Below are 27,002 nucleotides of genomic sequence, written 5' to 3'. Positions count from 1 at the left end.
GAGATATATAGCAGAACTCTTGAACTTGCAAGATCTAATGAGCAAAAAGTAATGAATGAATTTTCTGAATATGAGAATACATAGTAATGCTCTATAACAATCAGGAATTTGAGCACAGGTGGATGTGCCATGCTGTCCCCTGCATACATCTCCGTTCTGAAAAGAGGATAGAACTTGCAGAGAGTCCCCACAGAATACAAGTGTCCTGAAAATATGAAGACAATATTGTTCTCTCCTGTAATAATCTCTCTGGCCCTTGCAGTAGAGGGAAATGTTCATCAAAGAAAACAATATCAAATAAATAAGGCTTTACCACCCTTTGTGGTATAGGATGCTGAGGACAAATAAAAAGACCTCCCATGCATGATAAAGTGGTTTGGGAAAAGATTTGTAGCATCAAAGCCATCTTTTCCTTCCTCTTATTTCCAGGCTCACATCAAGTGAGAATGAGGCAAAGACTCAGGAGCAGACCTATGAGTTCAGATCCCTTTTATGGAGCCCACTCATTCAGTGGGAACACTGACCTGCACAAAAATTGCAAACACACTCATCGGTTTCCTTAAGACTTAGGCCTCCCCACACACTCACTCTTTGAAACAGAAGTTTAAGGGTGCTAATGAAATCAGTGGAAACTATGACAGCTGAACACCTCTAACCATCAGACCATTTATTTAAGAGCCTAAATATAGGTTTTAGCTGTTTACAGGCATCCAAGATTGAAATCTGGCCTGTGCAAACCCTTATTCCTATTTGTCATTCTCTGTGGCTTCCAAATAGTTTTTTCCTTATGATATGTGACATGTGCATTTAAAATATATTTTTAATACTTGCTTCTTAAGAAGACCTCTAATTATAATAGAACTAATTTAAACCAACATATGTCATTTTCTATTCCTCTTCTTATGATTAAAGAGGAAAATGGAGATAAACCCAGCATTATTTTATGGTAATTGTTGGAGCAATTATTTCCCATCACCTCATAATCCCATAATGGATTTCCATACATGGAAGCACAGACATTGGCATTTTACCTTCTAGAAGGGAGTAAGAAGGACTGCTAGAGAAACCTTCACTGCTGTCCATACTAGAACCCTATCTGTGCAATCAGTCTTCATGGTTGCTCTTCTGGCAACTTCCCTGTGCATTAATACATACTTGAAATTCTAGGCTAGCAAACGATGATTTGGTAAATACACTTACCTGCAGTGAACCACCATTGGTGTGCTATCATGTGCTCGACTTGCACGGATGAGTTTTACAAAATGGATAATTGGTGCAGTAGTTTCAGGGACTCCATGTTCTGGCCAAGAAGTAAAGTTACACTGCCGCACCATCATGCAGTCTCCATGCTGAAAAATACAAAAAAATGCAGTTTTTACAGAAGAAATGCTACAGAAGGTTCAGTAAGGTATATGTAACCATCTCTGTAATTTCATGTAAAAAATAAAGTTGGAATAGCATAATAATTATAGGATTTACTGGCATGAAGGGATAATTTGTTGTTCACAGAACTTCTGGGATGTTTTCTGAGGGATGGCATCAAGTCCATCTTTCAAGTATTAGTGACTTCAAGCAGTCACTCTTCATTTGACTTTAGTCATTATATCAGTGTAATTTGTAGATTACGGGTTGAAGTTTCTATGGCCCATTTAGAAGTTTATTGAGCTGGGATGACAAATCTGTTCAGGAAAAAGCAACCATTCTAAGACTGATCCAGTGTAGTGAAGGCAAACACACATGCATTGGTAAACATAGATACATTTTCGTTCATGCTCTCTCAGAGCAGCAGCAACAGTAAACCTCAAAAAATAGGTTATGATCTGATACCTAGATTACTTTTGAAGGATGTAAAAATGAAAGAACAGGATCATGCCAAAGGACTGTCTAGTTCAATATGCATTTCCAACAGTGGTCAAAAAAATGTTAGGGAACATTATAAAACATGGCAACAATATATCTGTAGTTCCCCAGAACATCCTTTCCATTCTTAATAGTTTTTGACTTTTGAGCTGCCTCAGTCGGAGACAGTAAATTGAAATTTAATAATAGCACACGTCACTATTTTCTTCTACTGATTTATGGAGATTTTTTGAATCCCTGTAAGTTTTTAGAATTCACAATATCCTGCAGCAAGGAGTACCACAGTTTAATCAAATGTGTAATGAACCAGTTCCTATTTTTTCAAATTTCTTTTGAACCAATTACTTGCTTCTTTCTTATTGCAAGAAATATTGAACAACTGTGAACAAGTATGTGTGGCAATTACTTTGTAGTTGTACTATTTTTTTAAAACTGATCAACATGGAAGAGGAGTTACTTTGGATGCACAATGGCAATGGTTTTGAGTTATTTGCTTCACATATGCTTTTTATCTTCACTGGAAGATCATCAAGCATCCACCCACTTGTGAATGGATGTACAATCTTAAAACCAGCAATACAGCACATTTAATGACATGCTTATAAAGGGCATAGCTTCTTGTGCAGGGTAGTTCAGCTATAGTAAATGGATCAGTCAGTCAATTCAGATTATCTTCTTTTCAGCCTCACCCTCATTAACACAAGTGACTTTGCATTTCACTGGCATTCATTTTTATTCTAAATAGTCTTTTTTCCAGTCTTGTTTCTCTATGCTCTATTTTTAGCTGAAAAAAAGGTTTCTCTTCTCTCAATCATTTTTAAATGTTCAGTTTCTCTGTACTATCTGCACCACATATCCTTATGGGGTGACAGCTGAGACAAGCCCCTAACTGCTGTGTGCCCTTTGTCACATGCACATGCCACAGGGTGATAATGCCTGCATTTGGACAGCCAAATTCAGGTCCTAGGATCTGGCTGCACAACATACCACACAGATGAATGCTGGGAGTGCAAAAGAAAGCTGACCTAATTTTGGGTCATAATCCCCAGATTGCTTTTTGAGCCCGCCTGCTCCTCTGACTTAATGCTGGGTTATAATTTTTCCAAAGCATGGAAACTGTAGTTGTGGATCATGACAAAGGTGAAGATCTCTTCTGTACCCCTACTTTTCCTTCCCAGCACAAAGCGTGGGAGTAATACTTATATTGGGTGAATCTCCTGGGGGTGGAGGCCAATGGCTGGTGGTACAATGCAAAGCAGCTGCACCAGAGAATCTTGCCCTTTAATCTGAGAGGGATACATTCAAAGAGATTTGTCTGATCCCAGAATGGTTAGCATTACTCCCTTCTAGAAGAGACACTGAGGTGTCCAAGTAGAAACTCCACCTCCCACCAGACCAGAGGTTCAGTAACCTTAATAGGTCCTTCATAGCATGTTGGACATATTTCTGAGCTCTTTGTGACATATATTCTCAGGAAATAAAACATGAATGAAAACAAAATGCAGGACAACCAGGCAGTAAAATGTATATACACTGAAAGATTAAAAGAAGAATATTGAGGGAGTAGTTGGGTGGAATATAGCATATCTTTGAGGTGTTGGATGAATTTTTCCCGTCAATTTCCAGTTGTGGCTTACCCTTTCAATTTTTAGATCTCTGATGGTCCAGTCTATTTGAATATCTTCCATCAGTTTAGTAATCACTATATCCCCAAACACAGTCACTGGTTTATTATCTTCTGGCCAGTACTGGTGACATCTTATCTGCAGGGAGATGATTACTAATTAAATAAAAATTATCATATTATAATCTTGACAGAAATTACATACAGAATTTCCAGTTGTAACAAATGCTTTTAATTGGTTCACTGGTAACTTACACGTCCTTTTTCAAAACATTGTGTGAGCATTACAAGTGTTTTAGCTCTTGTCTCCCACACCATTCTCCAGAAATCACCCACTGTTCCTGGTAACGGTCCCTGAGTTGCAATAAACTCGTTTGGACATAAATAGCCCTAAGAAAGAGAAAATATTTAATACATAATGGTTGGCAAGGAAACAAAAGAGTTTGCATGTGACTCATAGTTGTGCTTGTATCTGCCGTGCCTAAGGCTAAAACCTTGTCAGACATACTGAGCGAATTGGCATATGCCTGGTTAATCACTGCATGGCAGGCTGCCTTGGAAAACTAAGGAAGTAATGGCATTTTTTTTATAGTCCAGTTATGAAACAACACTCTACTGAAGTATGGGAAGTGCCATGGTAATAGAACTGCATTTAGCAGAGAAATTACAGGGACATCAGGTCATCAAATCCCATTAAAAAATATCTAAGCCTTTATATCAGCCTTACCGCAGATCCAGCCAGAGGCCACCAAGAACTATGTCAAGAGGCAGCCAGCAAAGTAGAATTAAATAGTGCTAAGGAGCAGTGGAGCCAGGGAAACAACTAAGGAACAGTCTGAGAGCTAGTGCAAGTAATACATCCACTAATGACCTTTGCTCTTTGGTGATTGTCAGGGATCTGCTGTAACTTACAGCTGGAGCTTACTCAAATAAATGATTTCTGATGAAAGGTTTTCAAGAAACCTACTGTAGGTGTTGACTTTTATTTTAGTGTTGGCTTCTGCTATTTAGTTAATTTATAAATTGGTGCAAAACTTGGGAAGAAGGAAGTTTGTTGAAAAAATCTGTGTAAGTGCTGTGAGTGCATGAGATCACCTGGATCTGGTTCCTCATAGAAAAGAAGCATACCTACAGGAACTATTATGTACTACAGAAAGTCTAAAATAACAACAATGGCAATAATAGCAATAAATTTGTGCTGTAGAACTAGCAGTTTATAATATCACAGAGTTCTGCTTATTGCTCAAAATGACTGACACAGTGTTTTATAGCACCACCAAAGCTTCTTGTTGGAATTATAGCCCTATAATTCACAGCTGCCTGTTGCTTACTCCATTTATAATATACAGAATAGGTGGCAGTGGGAAACTATGCTAATTCTCCTTAGTTTAAGAGTGAGGTGAGAAACAATAATTCAGGGATGCAAAGCTCACAGTTCAGTTACTGACTTTGTTTAACCAGTGAAAGTAAAAGTAGCAGCAGAGTTCCCATTTGTTAAAACTGTATACCAGACTTCTCTTTTCCTCTCTTTACAAATGTGCATATGTAAATAGATCTAGGTGATTAAGTATGTAAATACACATACATATTGCATGTTTTCAGCTATATGCATTTATATATTTATACATCTACAAATATGGAAAGTGAGAGCATATAAAGGGAAAAACTTTAGCCTTGAGAAACCACAACACTGGAATTGTCTATTTACTGATGAATGGTCACCTAAAATGTATGCATACACGCAAAATCTCAGCAGGGAACACTCTGTTGCTGGATTTTGCAGCTGTTGGGAAGTTGCTGTTCGTGTTCCCTGCCTAAGGCTTGGCCTGTCAGTGATAGAAGGGTAAAGACTAGGCCATGCTCCAAGACGCCTGCTTTCCTTCTCAGTCATTCTGTGTATGGTCCCAGCATCAAGTGGCATGGCTCTTCCTATCTGCCAACCCTCGGAACAAAGACATTCCATAAAAAGGCCATAAATAGCATTTGCTGATGAGAAAGGAAGATCCTCTCAGCTCTGTTGCTTATTCTCTGTAATGTCTCTTAGTTACCTGGAAATAACAATTTCTACTTTCCTTTGTGTCATCTGTTTAGACTACAGTCTGCATGCCTTGCTATGTGTTTGAAAAGTGTTTAGTGTAAACCAAGTCTTGACTTCATGTGAGATCACCAGCCACTGCTAGAAGAGATTAAATGCATAACTATAATTCACACTTTGAGCTTCAATAGGACAAAAATGAGATAAAAATAGAGATGAAGAATTTACTGAGCACACAATAAGAAAATGGAAAGTCTGGGAAGAAAGCTGAGGATGAAAAATGCAGTATTATTTTCTTCAAGAAACCTACTTTAATTTTCCTCCATCATAACTTTCACAAAATAATAAGGAACATGCCAAAACTGTTAGCGATTTCCATGAAAATTTTCTGTTCAGTAATCTTTGCACTGTCCTATTCATATACAACAACTTTAACTCCTGAATCAAGAGACCAAATAACACCTATTTAAATAACTGACCTCAGTGGGAGCTCCACTATTGTCTTTAATGATAATGATATGAGATAATTTATAAAAAGGAATTTGCTGGACACAGTTTTGATTATTACTGGAAATAATTTCTTAGCAATGAAAATGGGACATGTGTATTTTAAAATTTTTGTATTTAGTGACACAGGAGCCACTTGAACAATGCCATGGCAACAGTGGCTTTCTTCTACCAGAAAACAAACACAGTAAAAATGTGAGAGACTTTCTACTTACAGACACATAGCTGGCATTAATGTAGTCAGATCCAGGAATACCAGCATCAGGCATCAGCTTTACTCTGTTGTTATTATCTATCACGGAAGTAAAGTCTAGTTAACTAAAAGATTTATTCAAAAACCATAAAACCATAAAACATGTAAAAAGTATTCCTGGAATCCTAAGAAATTAAAAATTGTGTTATTTTTGCTAATCTAACAATATTTCACAGAGTAGAACACTAATTACAAAGGTAATTTAAACTTCTTCCATTACTGTACAGTCTTTCTTTAATGTTCCAGACATGTTGTATGTAATACTTTTTAATTTAAATGGTGAATGGGCCAAAACCTCCAGTGTGGTGTATATGGGAGGGGATTCTCTACCTAAAAGTATCCTGTGTACTTCAAGCCATGCTGTTCTAGCACACACAACTTCTGTGTGAATCAGAGAGTAGGGTCAGGGATCTGATAGCTTTTTTCAATATACTTGCTGCCCAGGTCTCAGATCTGATTCAGATTCTGGCACTTTTCCATAATTTTAATTTTTGGATGCAAGGTTAAGTCATTTAAAAAAAAAAAAAAGAGGGTTTCTGATTTGGTCCCACAGCACAAATGCAGAAATTACAATATCCAAGAAACATGTCATGTGTAACACCAGAACACTGGTGTTTGGTCCCCAACTTAGTAGAGACCATTGGAATAAAAAGTTAAATATTTATGAAACATGTCTGTTTATGTTTTATTGTGTGTTATGAATATAAATTTTTAGTGACTGTATCTTAGAGTATGACTTGAACATGGAAGTAGATAGCAGGAGCAGCTGCTCTGAAAAGTTAATAGCACAGAATACAGCATTATTAACCAAGGAATCCCATGCACTCCATCTCACATCACAGCTAATGCCTAAAATAATAATGACATTTCTTGTCTTATTAACTGAAAAATGAAGCAGTGTTGAGATAGACAGACTCCTGTCTCCTGTGATAATATCTAGCCTGGGCTTATAAGTTATCATACAGTCACTCTGATCTTCTGTGCAACCTTTGTAGCACACGTACACATATCCACAAGAAAGCATATCTAGACTTCTGAGGTAGCTGAATGCACAAACATGTGGATTTTATATGTTTAAAAAATTACTTCTTTCTATAGGGGAAAAAAAACAATGAGGAAGAATGTTAAAGAGTTTGCTACATGGCTTGAATTACAAAGCCAAGAAACTATTGAGGCTACAGTTTCTTGCACCTGCATATTAAAGCTTGTGAGAGCAAGTTGAAAGCTATTTGCAAATAAAACTGTCTTTAAAAAAACCCACAAAGTAAAAACGGATTACTCAACAGAAAATTATTTCATAATGTGGACATGATTGTACTGCCATTTCAAAGACAGATCAAAAAAAAAATACACTTGCAGTCCAAATATCTGTTACACTATTGAAAGTAAAGAGCAAAATTTGGAAGTTGGTCAGTAAACACACATACATGGCTTTATGTTTGGGAAACGATTCTTAGACCTGTTCCAAGGCAGATCAGCATCAGTTGAAGCAAGGTCTTCAAGAAACTTGGGAAGTTCCTGCAGAGGAATAAATGTTTGTTGGAAAACTTTTGCACTTGAATTAATTTAAAATATGACACATTCATCCAGTAAGAGGAAAAACTCTACAGTTCTGCAACAGTGCATTTCTAAGAACAGCTGGAAGCATTACAGAGCTTTCCACCTCACTGTCAACCCCAGTTACACCAGCAGTGTTGGATGCAGCACTGCAGACAATGCTGTCAAGATGAACAATTAAGCCTACATGAACTTTCACCTTTACAAGCCTGGAAAAAGTCAGTCTATCACCTTTTGTAGTTCTTTTCTGTTTTTTTTACATGAAGTCACATGCTTGGTTACCATGCGCTACTGACTCAGCCTTAGTCTTGAATAATGCCTCTTCCTGACTCCTGTAACTTGGGAGGGTTTGTGGTACAGCATGAGAACTGATGAGAATTTAATTGAGTTGAGACAACTGGCAATTAGCTGTTGTTCATGAGACTGTTTGTGAAAGGGGTGGCAAGAGGTATTTTGGGTTGTACTGCAGTTTCATAACTGGTCATTAGTTCTGTTACTGGAGGACAGAGACAGATAAATCATTCATGTTGAGGCACTTATTTGATGAGGATGTTTGTGTGCATAAACAGGTATAATTTACAAAGTCGATTAAAAGAGTGGAGACAACTTCAGTACTTGTTAATGGAGAAAATGCGTTAAAGTGATGATCTCATCATGGTGTTAAGAGAATAGAAAACTCAGAAAAGGCAGAATTCCAAATATATTGTTAACTTTAATAGAATTTCCCTTCGCTTGACAAATGTTACGCAAATGCAAATTTGTTTTTTATATCTAAGATATAAATTAAGAGATCCACCTATTGCTTTGAATGAGCACAATACAAAATTACTCTGCTTGTGCAGAGTAATCCCTTCAAATTTGTATTTTAATATTAGTGGTTACTGTCTGCATGGGCTACTTCCAAAAGTTGGGCAGATAGCCTTACTTTCAGGCTCAATATTAATTATTTTCAAGTGCCCTTTTGCCCAGGTATTTGAGACAGTTTGTATCTTATAAATAGAATTTAATGGGAATCTACTAGCAAATGAATAAATTAATGAGAGAGGTAATGAAAAATGGAAAACCAGGACTGTTTTACTACAGTGCTTTTCTTTCATTGTTAATTCAAGTATTTTGTCAGCCTTGTGTGTAAAACACAGTTAAAGGGGGAGATGTTAAAATTCCTCTCTTTCAGAAAACTGAAACTCTCCCACAAAGTTTATGTCATTGAACATTTTCATGAAGGAAGAACATACACAAAATGCCTATTTTGCATTTTGCAAGTGTTTTGGGCTATGGAATCCCATATCATGTGAACTTCAACTTGCCTCATTTGCCTCACTCCTCCAAGTTTTAGCTTGCCAGTTAATTTGTGTAGAGGTAGCACCATTTACTGGTAGCAGTTTGTAAGTAGAGAGGAAACAGAGAAGCAGATTTTGTTATTTTCATAATAATGCTTCCATGACCAAACAAGTGCTCAAAAGCCTTGTATCAATTCTCTGCATTAGCAGGGATTTCAGCCTTAATTATTATTTTCAGATTTGGGGAAAGACTATTTGTGTTCCCAGACTCCATGACAAATTTTCACAGAAACCATGTTTCTTTGCAAACTCCTACAGGTTTGAAATAAACAATTTGCATTTTGTTTACTGCACTACTTTTATAGCACTGTGGTGACATTTTGAAGTATTTCATTCTTTTATTCATGAACAGAACTTATCATAAAACAAGTATTACACTAGTATTTCTGTTTCAGTGATTTTCCAGCTAGTAAAAAAGCTTAAGTTCCCAAATGTATTGAGAGACACAGGAATCAGCTTGAAAGCTGGAAGTTTGAATAGCAGTGAGGTGGTGCCCATCATCAGTTACTTTGGCTTCTTACGGTTTCTTTAAATTTGTCTTCTCTGACAAGAAATGGATCTAGGTCCATTCTGAGGTCCAGATTCCCTTCTCATCACATTTACACACAGGTCATATTCACATGTGGACAAAGATTGACCCCTGAGGATGTCCTGGCATGGCAGTTTGGTCAGTCAAGCAAATTAGATGAAATCAGGAATGTTCCTGGATTACAAGACTAAGTGAAATGGAAAGAGTCACATTTATGTTGGAAAACTCCAAATCATGTTTGTTGCCCACAAACTGCCTATTGTAAATTATCTGTAGACTACTTTACCTACTAAAGCATATCTTAGAATTTTCCAGGAAGACTGCTAGGTCAAACAATCCAAATTCAACACAGGGAATATACTATCAGGTTATTAGTATAAATTATCATATTCACATGTTCAGTTTCCAGTACACCTGAATTTACTAGACACTTTCTAGTAATGAATGTTAATATGTGAAAGTGTTACTGATAGTAAAACTTTTTATCTGTTTAGTCATGTATAATGTAATTATACTCATTCTTGCTCAAGTGAAATAACATTTCTGGTTTTAGGAAAAAAAGTTCTTACTTTATGGCTGTGAGAATTTTATGGTGCTTTTATTATTACATCCAGACCAATTTTACCTAATGAGCATAACAAAAAAAACTGTAGGAAAAACCATTAATCTTTATACACTTTTGTTAGTGTTCTCTTGGAAAGTGAAATATTATAATTTAGCAGAAGAAAAGCCAGTTGTTAAATCTTTATTTTTGTTAATCCAACTGGTAAATTATTCATGGTAAATTTATAAATCCAAAATAATAAAAATCACTGGACACTGACAAATTATTTTTGGTCAAATGACTGTATGAGCAAAGAAAGATAATGATGATAAAGATTCTGAAATAACAAGAAGTTATTGTTGAGAAAAAAATATGATAGCCATAAAATATTACTTAATGAAGATAGTGAAAATTTTGAGATCTAAATTTGAAATTATACGTATATTATATTATCTGTAATGTATATTTTGAGAACTAGGCTCTTTTCAGAAAGCAAGACAGGTTGGCTGTGTTCATCTGCTCATGTAAGGAGATGGAGACTATTCACATGGAAGCTATTCTCAAGAGCATAACAAATAAGACCCACTACTTGTAGAGGAACAAAAAGCAAAGTACCATGTGCAAACCTTTTACTTTCTGCACCAAAATCTATGAAAGGAAAACATTTCTGAGGCAGTGGCAGTATGACTGGGGCATGAGAATTTCACAGAATGAACATTAACTCTGTTTTTGGAGTCATCGTCACTCAGGAAAATGAACATATTTATAGCAGTTAAATATACCTGTGTATATGTTAGAAAACTCTAAATAACTTGTTCTTAGTTAATCTACATATGCAACACTACATATGTAAAAACATAAATATGGTGGTCTTGAAATGTTGGAGACTAAAGAAGATCATCTTTGGCTGACACTAAGGTGAATAATTTTGACCAGGTTGCAGTATAGACTGCAGAATCCAAATCAGTGTACTATTACTTTCTAAACAATCAACCTGGTAATTGGGTATTGATTATCAAGGCCAGAGTCCTTCATGGCCTTGTCTGCTTAAAATGGACATGAAATGTGACACATGAAACGACTGAAGGTCTTGCGATGTTGTGACAACTGCTAGCAACATACCGAAAATTCTTCCTGAAACTTTAGGTTGTTGTTTGTGCAAAGCTCTTCAACATGTTGTAGAAAGGATTTCTTGCTTATTGGCCTGAAAGTAAGGACAGAAGAATTAGAAACCCATAGGGAATGTCTTTGTCATTCTTTTTATTTAACTGTAGTTTGTTAATAAGCAATGTTTTCCAGTTCAATGGAAACTGATATTTACAGAAAATGATAAATTTCTTACAGCATGCTTATTTGATTTCTTTTCAATTACTTAAAAGAGAAACATTTTATCCCCTTGTTGTTCCCCCTCACAAAATTTTTAATGTTGCTAATGTTAAGAGTACTGTAGGCTATGATTGTTTTTATAGGTAACAGCATTTCAAGGCAAGGTTTTGACATTAAAGTAAATTTGTGAACTTATTATTGCATTCTAAGGTACATAATACTTCTTTGTCACACAGAAAACATTTTATACTTTGCAAGGTTTTAGACATATAAAATATTGCGGTGACCTCATTCTCATAATGACATGGTTTTTAAATCCTGAGGAGGTTAAATAACCCTGTATTACTTCCCAAGCTAAAACACAGACATGCAGGCTTCACCCCAGAGAGAGAGAAAGCATTTCTCCAGTTACCATGCAATTAGTCATGCTTTTATGATTTATACGCAGCTTGGAATTTTTTTCTAATAAACATAGAGGAGGGAACCACACATTGAGACTCATCGATGAACACAACATAAAAATCTTTAATAAACTTACTTGATGGATTTTCTATAACTAAGTAACCTGCAACAGAGATTTTGTTAAGTATAGCAAGCTGAGAGATAACCAATATTGTGCATGTTTATAGATTCTAGATTAAATACCAGGTAACTAAAGATTGGTTTCCCTTATGGATTCCAATTCAGGTATCTTGGGTGATTGTCTTCATTAGTTTTTGTCTCAGGTATTGGCAGATATGAATAACATAGTTACAGTTTCTATCTTTCTCTTTAAGTCACTTCACAGTGCTCTGGGCTCATATGGCCCTGGGAAACCCATACTTGCTGCACACCATTACATATATATTTATAGGCTTTATTTTGCATTCTTTACCCAATATCATTCTTCTAAGGATCATTTCAGAGCATCAGGATAGGATTAATCTAACTGAACACGGACACCTATTTCTTAGTTAGCCACTAGATTTCTTTAAAAATCAATGAGGAGAAATAGGTGTAATTTCATCTCATTTGAAGCAGATATCTAAAATGAGTCACAGATGAATCACGCTACTGGTGTACTTCTACAGAAACTACAGCTATGGTAGTTTTCCTAAATACTTTAAGAATTAGTGTCCTGGTTTCATGTTCATTTTTCACATGTTCACTACTGTTTCTGTATATGTCAATTTTAAAAACTGTGATACATATTAAATCTTTAACTTGATCTCACAGCAAGTTTCATGAAGATAGTATATGAGCATCTACACTCAGGGCACTTTCAGATGGCCTTGAAACTTGGTCACAATTGCTTCTGAGCACTCAGACTCACAAAGCTTGTCTAAAGGACCAAGTAAAAAAGTTTGTAATAATTCAGTTTAAAAGATAACCTGCTCCTTCAAAAAATTCTAAGTACCCCTTTTATGTGTCTGTTCCTCCAAATACACATTCTTGCAGAAAATATGACAAAAAATATTCTATAATACAAATGTCTACTCTACTGCTGTCATAATTTTAGTAGAAAAGGAAAAAATTGCTTTAAAATAGTTGGTTTATGAAGTTATTTGTAATTATTTAAATTTAATTGTGATAATAAAATGAGATTAATACAATTGCTGAATAATTTATTGTTAAGCTTTAGAGAAGTTAATTTCAAGGCTACTAAGGATGTCTTTGTGATGCATACTTTGTTAGAACTGTTACACTCAAACAAAGCAAACTGGCTATGAAAGCCTCACTGAATCAGTCTCACCGGAGTTAAAAGTATTCACAGAAATAAAGATGCTTACTAAGACAACTGAAGGACAGCTTCAGAAAAAGAAGGCAATAAGATAAGAAAGCATGCAACTCTATTTATTCAGAATGTTTAGACATACAGCTTGTGCTTATTGTAGCACATAAGTTATTTGCATTACATGGCAGATGAAACTACCTTCTAGTAGTATTGGCAACATTACAGAGCTAAAGTTTCCTAACAAAAAAGGATTTTTAATAGCTGTACCAAAGTACTGCACACAAATATATATTTGTCTTTGAGCAGAACAAAAACTTTTTGTAGCCTTTTTTTTTCAGGACAAAATTATAAGCAGACTTTGAAGGGAGGTTACACTTGTTTTTCCTTTGGATTCACCTATTTTCACCAAAGAACAACAGAAAAAAGTCATGTCCCAGTTGGCATTCCAGTAATTTTTCAAATACAGTCAGCTCTCAAATTTTCAGCCATGAGGGGCTTACTGCACATAATTTGCAGTAAGAAAATGCAGCTTGGTCATTAGGGAATAAAAACTAATTCTGTGTTGTACATAAGAAATCCAGGTATGCCATTTAGCACTTCAGTGCTGAAGGTACCTGGATCCAACAGTATAAGGTTTTTTTAACAAGCAAGGCATTTATGGGTTGATACTTAAACCTATCTGTGGGAATTTAAGTGAAATACTTGATTTTTAGAACTACTGAACTGTCACACTTCTGTTAGTAGCAAGTGCACATAGCAGTGGCTTGGCAGCTCAGAAAATAAGATGGTTTACTTTAAAATGCTTATAGGAAAGTTAATGTCTAACTTGTCTAACTGCAGCAAAGGAGTTGGCTTTGCTGTGTACGGATCTTCAGAAGGGATGAATTTTGTGTTCTCACTAAATACTTCCAGCAGTGCTCTGTTTCACCATACTTAGGCTTAAAATAATAGTATTTTTTCTATGTCTCTTGACTTGGAATACATAGTAATAGTCTTACAGTATTTTGTCAATGAACAAATACTCATCTATCTGTAATCTTGTCCTCCACATTTCCCAGTGTTTTTTATAAAACTTAAAAATATAAATGTCACTAGATCTTGATAAGCACAATTTAGAATCAAACCATGAAGTTGAAAATTTCCCTATTTCAGCTGGACCATTTCAGATTTCCACTTGTCTGACTCTGAAATGAGGAAAGAAAAACATTCTCTAAGATAAAGAATGCTTTATTGCCTTAAATCTGATTTTCTTTTAAAACAGTGTATTGTTTCATGTGTGGGGTTTTTTTGAAGACTATCAAAAATCTGAATCCCACTCAGATTACTTGTGATAGAGCTAGAAGCCATTTATTTGTGTTGGCAGTGATAACTGAAGACATATTGTCACACAGACTCAGCTTTCTCTCTGGGTCAATCATCTGAAATCCACAAGGAATTAAAATTTCGCCCAACCAGAAAACTACAGAAATTACTATGTAGGCAAAAGGCTTAACTCATAAGCACCACTGACACTTCCTAGGACCAACAGAGGAACTAATTTTTAATAAGTTAATTGAAAGCAATACGGAGCTTAACCCTTCCTACATATTAAAGGCCTAAGGAAAGAGAACACATGGTCATTTCTTCCATTGTACCAGGACATATACATTCATGAACATTGTTCTCCTGGGACACAAACTTTAGTAATCAGCTGTCAAAAATAGGCTTCCTGAAGGGAAAGTTGTTGAAGAAAAAGACAAGGCAGAAGCCATGCCTATCCTTACTCAAAGGAAGACAGGTCTGTCTACACAAAGAAAGAATTAGGCTGGTCTATAGAAATTAATGTGTGTGCAAAATTGTTACCTCCAATATAGACACCCACTGAATGCATAGTATATAGGAAAGATAGGATCAGACAATCATTTTCTATACAATACTTTTCCATAAGGAGTTCTAATTACCTAGTGTTTACAGGGGCTACAGTGTCTGTAATGCAGAAATATTTCTTCTGACCCCATTTTCTTGACAAGCTGTCTCACATAGAGTGAAACAAAAGCCTCAAAAGATCAACTACAAGGTGCAATTCCTCAAGGAAAAATTAAAAAAAACCTGGAGATCTAAATTGCTTTATCCTTGCTGCAGAAAGCACCGCAAAAGTAGAGTGCCAGAGAGGTTGTCTCCTAGGTAAGCACCTGGAACAAGGAAGAGTTACTAGTATCTCACCAAACCTGGTGCACCCTGAAAATTTAGGGACAGAATCTATTCACAGAAGATCAGGGTCTGCTTTGAAGGGTGACTTGGCAAACCCTGTGGAGCTGTTGTAAAAGGCAAGTGATGAGAGCACCCAGTATTCGCATATCCAATGCGCTTGATGAAAAAGTGTTTAATTCAGTTTAGGTTGATGGGCTATATATATTTTGAACAAGGTTGCTTTTTACTGTTATTAGCTGTCTCACACCATCTCCACCATCAGTGCAACATATGTCCCAAACATTCAAAGTTAGCATTTTGGATTCATAAGGAAGATCTAATTTTCCACTAAATTCAGTAGGACTTAATTCCCTGCATGCCCTCTGAAACTACACCCAACTGATAAATTGCTTAACAAAGACTTGGTGAGACAGACTGTATATGTACTAGCTAGTATTAGTAATTTTAGACACTGAAGTTTGTCAATAATTTTTTACTATGATCATTATGCTAAAAGACCACTACTGGAACTGGGATTTTCCTTTAATTTCCTGGTCTGAAAAAAAAAATGCTACCCAAAAAAAAAATTCAAAATTTTCAAAATTGAATGCTTGGCACATTTAAATTTCTCTTTTCCTACTCAAACTGACTTTTGTAGTGCAAAATACATCATATTCAAAAAGCTATAAAAATGCGTGAAAGGTAAGGTTTTGATTAACCTATACTGAACATTTGCTGAGCTTCAAGCTGTTGAATTTTTGATCTTGGAATAATAAAAAGTATTTCCAGTCATATTCATACAGAACAGAAAAATCTTTTTCTACTTTACTGTTTTTCTCATGAGATACCAGCTGCAAAAATTTTCTGAGAATATGAGCCAAGATCATAAACCATGATTCACTAAGAATGAGAGAATGTCTGAAGAGACAATGGATGAGGGGCAGTCAAGAAGGATCTCATGAAGCAGAGTATTTTGATTCTGTGGATGAACTGTGTCAGCTGCATGTGCCTTTATTGATTTAGAGTAGCTAAATAATATAATGTCAGAGAAGTGACCAAAAACCTGGTTTCTCCCTTCAAATGAGCACTGAATGGGATAATTAGTAGGTAGAGGAAAAAAATCTATATTGTTCTTCTATCACCTAGGATCACACAAACTCCCCATTGCCCTTTCAGGGTAGGAACCTGGACAAGATTTCTGTTGATTTACTGCTATCTGAAAAATACAAACATGCCAGTCTGGTAAAGAAATCTGCCCACCTCTGCCCTCCTCGAACACTTGCAAGATGCCACGAACTGAAACACAGCATGTTCTGCAAGTACAGCTGAGATAGCTGCCTAAATGCGGCCAGTGTAGATTGTGCAGATGCAGTGATGCCCATTCCAAGTGCATGGGAAATTTGTGAAGGTTAGACTTAAATACAATAATTAAACATGCTAACATGTCACTGCTTTAACCACAAATCATGAGAATGATAGGGTCAACACAAGAACTGGGACTGTAATTGACTTCAACATTGTTTTTCCCCAATGGCAACAGGTACAAAGGTTCTTTCATTATGCAACTGTGGAAGTCTAAAAACAGGAAACAGAAATATTTTAGTCATTAGGTTTTGCAGTAAGCTGCCTTGGTAAATGCTGCCATGCTTCTGCTCCTTGATATAACTCATCATTACCAGGAAGGATGCCACTATATTAAAGACAGGTACTATAGACACCTAAAATGTCCCTTTTGGCTATTGACTTTACCAGAACAGAATATTACACATAGTAAAAGATTCTTTGAGACTTAAAAAAAAAAAGCCAAAATAAACTAAAACATTTTGAACAGATAAAGGATATCCTGCTCCTCATTACCCCTCATGTTATCTAGGAGAGTACCTCGGGACATTTTCTGTCTTCCAGCTGAAAAGATGCCATGAATCCTGTCCTGAGGAGCTCTCAATTAGTGCCTGCACTTCAAACTTCAACAGTTTGTCATAATGTTCAACAAAGGACCTGGGCAAGAAGCCTGCTGTAGCTTCAGTGCCACTATGTTTTGAAAAATAATAATCCAAAATTTTATCATCCTGTACCTGCATCCTGCACCATCCTGCATCCTGTACCTTACAATGACAGGAGAGAGTCTTTGCTTTTGACCATTAAAGGACAGTTGTAAGGAGGGAAAAGTACAGATGGAAGGACATGACAAATTGCAAACCAAATTGTGAGACTGACTCATTAAAATAAGGGCGATGTAACTAAAACTGCTGAAGCACTGTTCAGTAAAGGTCTTGCTGTGCATAAATCACATAATGAAGTGTAAAAGAGTATTAAATATTATAGTTTTCAATTACCCTTTAGAGTTTGAGACCGTAAAAATTTAAAATACACGTAATTTAGACAGAAAAGTGGCAGAATTGTATCTGCAAACCAACAAAGGATATTTGACTGTGTGGATATGTTGCTGAGATTGTAGGGGCATAGTATGAAACAGCTGTAGCTTGTGTACTAAAGACAGTTGAAGAAAAAAGATAATTTCTCTTAAGTATATATAACCTAACTTCCAAAGAAAAGAAACAGCATGTTTCTTATGTCACATTTGCACTACCTTTATTTCAAGGATATGTTGTATATATCAGGGCTATATTGCCATAATGTATTATAATTTCTATTTTAAAATTGCCCTGATTTATTCCAAAATAGTTGTGGAACTCCTATAACTCAACATTAGGGACTAAAAATATACATGATTTCATTATGACAAATACCTTTGTTTCTCATTAGAACATCTGCAAAGATTGACATTTCATTTTGATTAACTATATCATTCAATATAGCACAATAACACACAGGTTAAGAGAACAGAATGGAAAACACACCATGTTGCTTCAATAATACAAAAACTTACTGGATGACAAAAATCTCCTTGCGTCTAAAGAAAAATGAAGAGTATCTGGAAGTAAAATCCATTAATACTTTAGTACATAAACAACATTAGTACTATTCTTATTCAGCTAACGATGTGAAAACAAGGTAATTTTGAAGATACATCAAGATCATTTATCTGAGGCACAGTTCCTGCAGTGCATTGTCAATGGTTCTGCCTTCAGAGGATGCTTTGCACTGTTATTAGCAGGTACTAAATTCTGCTATCTGAACAAGTGCCCTGCACAGGACATACCCCAGCCATTACATCAATGAGTTCCAGATGATTCCCAGTATGTTTTCTCATCTGTTACAAGCAGCCATTCTCGCGTGCTCTATTTTGAACAGGTTTGTACATGCAATCAACTCACTCTGTACCACACACAGACATACACAAAAACCCCAGGTCAACAACTACAACCTTTCATCTTCCAGCCATTCCTAGTCTGCAACAGTAGGATATTTGGCTACTAGGGCCATTTTAGGGCTGTTTTAGGCTTCTCATCTTTAAGGAGACTGCCTACCACAATGTTTCATCTGTGACACAGCAGGGAAAATACAGGCAGGTGAAGAATGCTCACCAAACATTTCTAACTCAGTTGGATGTCACATATTACTGATAATCACCATTATATTTATTTGGTGAATAATATCAATATTTCTGGCAGTCAAAAAGCGGTTTTCCTTCTGATAAATACCTGTGAAAAGATTTCTTGTCAGATACAAAATATGAATTGCTGCATGCACCTCAAATGAGTAGATGTTAGGATAGTCAGTGTGCTGAGTTCCACAGAAACCCAAATGTTATGCCAATCCCTCTGTTTAAAAAAACCCCCTGCTTTCTAAATATCAATTAAACAATGACAGATTTGTTCTTGACTTAGTTGACAGGGACTTCTAGGAGTCTGGCTTTTTCAAAAAGCCTGTGTAAGTTTGCAGCCTACACAAAATATTGGGCCATTAAAAAACTCACAAATTTTGCATGTTTAAAATATGTAGCCCTTCTTTGGCTAACACAATTAAACAGTGATTTGCACTTAGATTTTTATCTTGTTGTAAAAAGAGCTTAAGATTAAGTGATTTTCTAAAAGCTAGTGAGAAGTGTCTTGAGGATGGAGGTCATTCTTTGAAAAAGGATCTCAGTGACCTGTGTAAATAAGAACAGCACAAACACTTCCAAACAAGCAAAGGTCAGAAAGGGGTCATGGCTACAGACCCTCTGCACTACTGTTTTGCCTAAGGAGTATGCTTACCGTGTAAATCTCTCATCCTTCAGCTCCAGGTCTGCCACTGTGATCAGCTGATCCAGTTTGAATTTCGTGTCAATAATTTCAGCATCTCGTGGGGAGTATGTGCCTCCCTCTTTTTGCTTTTGCCGAATTCTAAACAGAAAATAGTGAAAAATACACATGCAAAATATTTAAGGACACATATGTCAATACTTCGATTTGACAGGCTGAAACTGAAAAATGGTTGCCAGGAATCTTTCCTTGGCCTTTCTTCTTGTCTCCCTTCTAAGAGTGTAATTTAGTCAAATACTGAATATATGTTGTCTAAAATTCAGAAGAAAGAATCTAGGTGCAGTGTTCTTTTAGTTTTTCTACAAAAATTCTATGGTAATGCCTGAATAAATCAGCTGAGTAAGAACAGAACTGATGAATGAACATCATGAATGAATGATGAAACTCACATCGTGTGTGCAGTATGCAGCCGCCTTCTTTACATGGACATTTTGTTCACTATTTGAATTGAAACTCAATTTCTCTTCCACCTGTGGGACTTCAGTGTATTTAACTGATAAATTTATTAGGAAGACAGAAAATAGAATTTAGAGTATTTACTTCATACCCAGCTGTAAATAGTATTAGGCATCATGATATCTATAACCAGCTGACACTCTGATCTGTCAATAGAGAAGTGGCTCTGAAAGGTTAAGAAAGGCTACCACTTTGATTTACCCTCTGGAATAGTTGGATTTTCTTCTTCGTCTATGGAAGATTCCACCCTCACTAGACTCAATTCTTTGTGAGTCTCTCCCTTAGTTTCTACATAAAAACAAAACAAAACAAAAAAAACCCACCAACCAAAAATCAAGACATTTTGAAATTACATTTATAGGACTGTTTCAACTCTTCTTTAAACCATTTTTGAGTATTTTCAAACATGCTATGGCAAGGATATGTAAATCTCACCTTGCAAAAGCATATACTGCAGCCACCAAAAGAACAACTGAAAGTATACACAAAGTAACAGCAAGGATAACTTCTACAGATCTTCCTGTCGGTCCTTCACCTGCAACAGAAAGTGGAAAACTAATATATCATATATTCTTCAGAATTTCTAAAATTCTGACAGTATGAAATAGGGGAATAGTGAAAGACAGACACATTTTGTCTCTGTATAACTGCACCCATTTTATGTTGGTTGAAAAGCTTCAAAAAAAAAAAAAAGAAAAATATAACAAAACCAGAAATAGTTTGTGTAAGGGTTCCTAAGCATTGCTGATCTACGTAATACATAATTTTAATACAGATATGCTAATACTATATGTGCAGGTTTCACCTGGTGTTTTTCAGTTTTACCTGCTGAACAGGTTAAGGTCAGTCTATACTGCAGTAACATCAGTCTGAACACTGGATGGAGGTCAGCTCCTGCTTCAGTCTTTGTGCAGGACTACTGCAGCTCCTCAGGTGGAAAAGAAAGAGCACAACTCTAAAGCAATGAGGCTTGCAGCTGCCACTCACAAAGACAATGATATTATTTTTAGTGGTAATCTAAAGGTGCTGAAGGAACTGAACCAGTGGTGAGATCTGAACTTTCTGGATTAATCTGCCTCGCTGACCATTAACTCATGCTCCTGGTTTATGTGAGAATTTGTGATATTGTTAGGAATAACCACCAGTAGGCCAAAAGTCATCATAAAGGCCTCGATGAGTGAAAAGTAAAGGTGTCGGTATTCTAATCAGTCCTTCCAGGTGAGAATGAAAGCTCATTCAGAAACTGATAAACTACTTAGATTGGTAGTTTCTAGGCCTCGTCTTGAATATCTTTAGTGCTAAATTTCTGAGACTCATTTAATTTCCCACCCTTCCTGTAATCCTGTGCCTATAATAAAACTCACCCTCATTTTCCCTTAGGCAACAGTGAAAATAAGTAAAGCAAGGGAATACTACTGATGGTACTGTTCACTTTTGTTGACATTCACCTCCACTTGCTGATACACTGCAGAAAAACTTAGTTCCTGTTTAGCATCAAGGAGAAGGAGAAAATGTACTGTTTCCTGCCATATGAAACTATTTCCCGCTCAAGGGACAACATCCTCCCAAGGACACACTGGGAAACACCACGGTCTTGGTTTTGTTTATCTCAAAAAACTGTGATTTTTGGATTAGAGAGTATATTTCAGATGATCTGGACTGATGTACCTGAGAGAATGTGATTAAAATTCAAAATGATCCTGATTTATCAGAAGAAATCACCTTAAAACAGTGGGATGGAATTTTGTAAGATCAAGCGCATGGTTCTACATGTAGGCAGGAATAATCAGCTACAATAATACAGCTACAATAACACAGCACAGTAAACAGTAGGCTAGGTAGAAATTTATCAGAGATTATTGTAGACTGACACCAACATAAATAAGCAATATCACGTCTGTATGAAGTTACAGACAACAGAATTCAGTATAGTTTGCAAAACACCTGAAACAATTCTTCCACTGCATTAGCAAAAGTTTAGATGCAACACTGGACACTACAAGGTAAGAAAACATTTAATCTTAGGTATAGATAGTAGAATAGAAAAGCAAGTACATACAAAAATGTTTCAATGAGAAAATGAATCAAAAAGTTCCTGCCACTCACTTATCACTGTGATAAGGCAAAAATGTCAGTATTGTGAAAGAACAGAAGTATATCCAGAGAAACCTCTACAACAGTTCTGTTTTACACAGAATAGTGAAGTCTGTGTCAGAATGGACAATTAACATCAATCCAAACAATGCAGATGTTATTAAACAAAACAGTGCTGGTAAAATGCCAACCAAGAATTAAAAACCTACATTTTCTCCTACTTATTTGCAACAAGGGAGGACTACACATCCCTGTAGACATGTCTGTAGAGATAATCAAGGGCATGGGAAAGGAGACCAAACAGAGAACATCATGATGTATAACTCTGAAGTGCTGCACTCAATACATGATAATAACAAACTGCAATAATAGAATATCATAAGGTCACTTTCTAGGTAAAAGACAGTGTCAGGAAACCCCATTTTGATTATTTCCTGTCTCATCAGATTTACAATTCACATGGAATAAGCATACTTACACAGGACTACCCGTTGTCCCACAGTGATTTGCTGAACTAACCACCAGAGTTTACAAAAGGGTTACAAGCTGCATTGATGTATTACAAATTTAAACAGGATTTATCACTGTATCTTAATTATCTCATGGAAAAATCCTGACCTTTCACTGTAATAGGGACATTAACTTTGCAATGAGAGTCATGGATTATGAGGAAGAAACTCCACCTCTCCAGCTCAAGAGGAAGGTTGTGGTACGCCGGATATGATTGGGTGGGTCTGCCCTATTAAAATATATCCTTTACTGTAATTAAAAAACATTATTGCAGCTGTATATTCCCATAATTTCTGCTTCAGTGTTCCTCCCTAACAAAATTCCTATTATTTACAAGACCATCTGACATGAGTCACAAAATGATCTCTCAAGGTTTTCCATACTTTTTTCTGCTTCAAACATGTGACATTTAATTGTACTAAAAGGTTAACTTTCTGATTTTCCAGATCAAAGACCTACCTAATCTCTCAGTAGACCTAGAAACCAGAATGTAGGGGTTTTTGAACTGTTGTGAATAGCTCTGCCAAAATTCAAACTAGTGTTTCATCTAACAAAATGGAAGTCTAATGTTGGAAACCCAAAAATTTCAGTGGTTATTACTAAAGAAGCTAATTGATTTAAAATAAAATTGCAATTCTGATTTCAGGCAGCATAAATTTCTCCTGGAGAGCAGCTGATGCTATGAGTGCAATAGAAGTAACTGGGTTGCAAAGATTTATAAAAGCTGACTTTTTCGCATGTTTTCTGAGTTATATTTCTAGAGCAAGCTGGAAGTTCCTGTAACCAAAGTTTCTAGAAAGAAACACTTGGGCAAGGTTCCTCATGCTAAGTGTTTCAGGAGAGTGCTGTATCTTCAATACCATTCAACTGCAGTACCTGCATCACTTGTGATGTATCAATTTGATGTTAATTTCACAGCACTTGTAAGAAGGCATGCAAAGAAGTTTTGATTATCTATTCCATGTAAGTTATGTAAGCTCTGAAATTTAGAAGCTAAGGCCAGACAAAAGTATGCTGTAGTTTGGCCTTAAAAAGCAGTGCTTGATGTTAAAGATTAATACAGAAAGCATTGGATGGGTGTGAGGAGACACAGATATCTGAGGAATTTATCCCTTGTTTTGGTTTTTTCCATATTAGATTTTATTCATCATACAAACAGATCTTGTTTATTTATCATGTACAAGGTAGAAAATGTCACAAGTTTTCAATAACAATGGATAAGGCAATGAATTACACTATCTGCCTGCCACTAAATATTGCAGATTTTTCTGTTAGAAAGGAGAAAATTGCCCAGAGGTCTGGATAGAGTTGGACTCATTTCCAGTGAACTTGTTTTGCCTGATTGGACACACTATCTTTCCCTTATTGGGAAAAATATTAGCTTCATTTGCTTAGATCTTTTAAATTCAGAACATATAAATACAACTTTTATGTTACATTTTACAGAGCATTCCGGGCTGGAGAAACAGTGCCAGATCCTTTCAGAATATTCAGGTAGTGAATCAGCATTTCAGGGTCTTCAGCATCAGATCATGTAACAAATTCCTAAAATGGATTAGATGAATAAGGGAGCTCATATCACAGAAGATGAATGCCAAATGAAAAATATGTGCCCACTAAAATTCTTCTGGGTACTCATCCAGTTGTCTTGGTGTGCATTTTGAGAAAGTCAGGGCTAATGCTTAGCTAAGTACGTTTTTGACTTACAAATATATTAAAAGAACTTACAGATCTTATTACAGTCTGCTACAAGAAATGTCATTCCCAATTTTAGGGGTATATCAACATGGCCATGAGGGAATTATGTTTGATTTTGGACCAAATAACAACTGACCTATTGGCTAGTGACTTTAGAACCTGATGGATTCTCTTAGACAACATTAATTTATTAATTCAGATGGAGCTTTGTCTACTTCTAAAGGATGAAGGGGCTAAAGGGTCATGCCCTCAGATGACCTGCCATTAAGCTCACTGGAATATAATCATAGAATCATTTAGTTTGGAAAAGACCTTTAAGATCATCAAGTCCAACTGCTAACCCAACACTGACAAGGCCACCACTAAATCCTGTCCCTAAGTGCCACATCTACACATCTTTTAAATACCTCCAGGGATGGTGACTACCACTTTCCTGGGCAGCCTGCTCCAATGCTTGACACTCTTTCTATAAAGAAATTTTTCCTTATATCTGATCTAAACCTCCCCTGACACCACATTTCCTCTCATTGTATTGATTGTTACCTGGGAGAAGAGACTGACACCCATCTTGCCACAACCTTTTCAGAGAGTGGTAAGATCTTCTCCTGAGCTTCCTTTTCTCTGTCCTAAATGACCCCAGCTCCCTCACCTGCTCCCCGCAGGACCTGTGCTCCAGACTCTTCACCAGCTCCATTACTTTTCCCTGGACATCCTCCAGCACCTCAATGTTTTTTGTAGTGAGGGGCTCAGAACTGGACACAGGATTCAAGGTGTGGCCTCTCCAGTGCCAAGTACAGGAGGACAATCACTGCACTGGTCCTGCTGGCTACACCGATACAGTTCAGCCTGTATTCCTGATACAGGCCAGGATGCCACTGGCCTTCTTGGCCACCTGGGCACATGCTGGATCATGTTCAGCTGCTGTTGACCAGCACCCACAGATTCTTTTTCCCTGGGGCATCATTCCAGCCACTCATCCCCAAGCCTGTAGCACTACACAGGGTGACCAAGTGCAGGATTTGGCACTTGGCCTCGATGAACCTCATACAATTGGCCTTGGCCCATCAATCCAGACTTTCCAGCTCCCTCTGCAGAGCCTTCCTGACCTCCAGCAGATCAACACTCCTGCCTAACTTGGTGTAATCTGCAAACTGACTGAAAGTGCCCTTGATCCCCTTGTCCAGGTCACCAGCAGGGACATTAAACAGGACTGGCCAAATACTGAGCCCTGGGAGCCCCACTAGGGACCAGCTGCCAGCTGGATGGAACTCCATTTGGCCACCATTCTTTGGACCCGGTCATCCAGCCAATTTTTCATGCAGCCAAGAGTAGCAAGTACTGGTTCTACATCCAACAGAGAAGGAAACAGCACAAAGAGAATGGCTGCTGGCGGTTTGCCAAACAGGATGAACTATCCTGGCATCATGGTATTTTTATTGGTATAATTGAATCTCTGCAAACAAGCTTTGTCAATGCTGCCTCTTCATTTAACAGTCCAGGCTGACATAGAATCTCTTGACAACTTCAAAAGGACATACAAGGCAATGGATATATTTTTTCAGCCATTCTAGTTAACAAACATAGAGATTATTTACTTCATGGAAACCACTGTATTAAAAAGAAACTGAATTGTGTCGACTCTTTAGAAATAGAGAAATACTTTAGTAAATGACACTCTTCTTACCTAATGTTTTGACAGGGTCAGAATAGTCAGAATCTGTAAACTGCCCTTTAATGTTAGTTGCTCTGAACTTAAATCTGTGAAAGAAAACCAGAAAAACTAATGAAATAAAGTTTATGTGTATTTTCTTAAATATTGTTTAACTTACGAACTAAAAAATATTTTTAAGTTTAGTGTAATATAATTTGGAATCATTATTCACCTGCAAAAGTGACATCATGACAGATATCAATAACTCAGTGCCAAAATCTTAAATTTCTGAAAAACCCTGATGTGAATTATTTATCTTGAATTTGAATTTATTTAATTTAAGAACTCAATAATCATCTTCTTTCGTTTGAAAAATTTTGTAGAAAATTTATCTCCCATATCTGTGCTCAGCCAAAAAATTTTAAATTAGATATACATGATGATAATTTCAATGTCCACCTTTTCTAATTGAACTCTATGTTTTGAGTGTTTGCATAAATCTATATTTCATTTAAATCTTTCTCTTGGACAAACATAGAGACAAACGTACTTACAGGTACTGCTTTCTTGGTTTCAGTGGGCCATTACAGATTTTGTCTTGACTGGCTGGTATCATACATGTAGTATCAGCGCCTATGACATATATCTCTTCTTTCCCACTCATGTCTTCTTTTCCTTCTATACATGGTGGGTTTGGAAAGCCTTCATTTGTAAAATACAGCCTCGGTTTGTTGAAGTAGGCATCATACCACTTGGTAACATTCCCATCATGCTGAGCTATTATCAAGAAAAGAAATAATAGATACAATTTACATTGTAACCAGACTGCAATTAAAGTTACATAGGAAATTATTTTTTAAGAGCTTAGCATGCTACTGGTGTCATTTAGACAAATAAGTCTATAACTGAATTTGCACTTAAACCCAA

At 36.4% G+C, this 27,002-nt stretch overlaps 1 protein-coding gene across 5 annotated transcripts in view; it reads right to left on the bottom strand.

The window, feature by feature from the left end:
• The window catches only part of PTPRQ (protein tyrosine phosphatase receptor type Q), a 129,583-nt gene that overhangs the window by 8,220 nt on the left and 94,361 nt on the right, over positions 1-27,002 (bottom strand). For 4 of the 5 annotated variants that reach the window (XM_068999644.1, XM_068999659.1, XM_068999652.1 and 1 more), the window contains 10 exons: positions 26,630-26,852; positions 26,109-26,182; positions 20,558-20,657; positions 19,619-19,747; positions 11,372-11,453; positions 7,707-7,797; positions 6,242-6,318; positions 3,740-3,874; positions 3,498-3,623; positions 1,201-1,349 (listed from right to left, as the gene is read on the bottom strand). In XM_068999644.1, coding sequence (XP_068855745.1) covers positions 1,201-1,349; positions 3,498-3,623; positions 3,740-3,874; positions 6,242-6,318; positions 7,707-7,797; positions 11,372-11,453; positions 19,619-19,747; positions 20,558-20,657; positions 26,109-26,182; positions 26,630-26,852 — 1,186 coding nt within the window. Of the gene's footprint in view, positions 1-1,200; positions 1,350-3,497; positions 3,624-3,739; positions 3,875-6,241; positions 6,319-7,706; positions 7,798-11,371; positions 11,454-18,348; positions 18,394-19,618; positions 19,748-20,557; positions 20,658-26,108; positions 26,183-26,629; positions 26,853-27,002 lie in introns of all 5 variants that reach the window. The other variant, XM_068999669.1, reaches the window with a different exon arrangement.

This window comes from Aphelocoma coerulescens, chromosome 1A (assembly GCF_041296385.1).
Source record: "Aphelocoma coerulescens isolate FSJ_1873_10779 chromosome 1A, UR_Acoe_1.0, whole genome shotgun sequence".
NCBI classification, from domain to species: Eukaryota; Metazoa; Chordata; class Aves; order Passeriformes; family Corvidae; genus Aphelocoma; species Aphelocoma coerulescens.
This window is presented reverse-complemented; position numbering and strand designations above follow the sequence as displayed.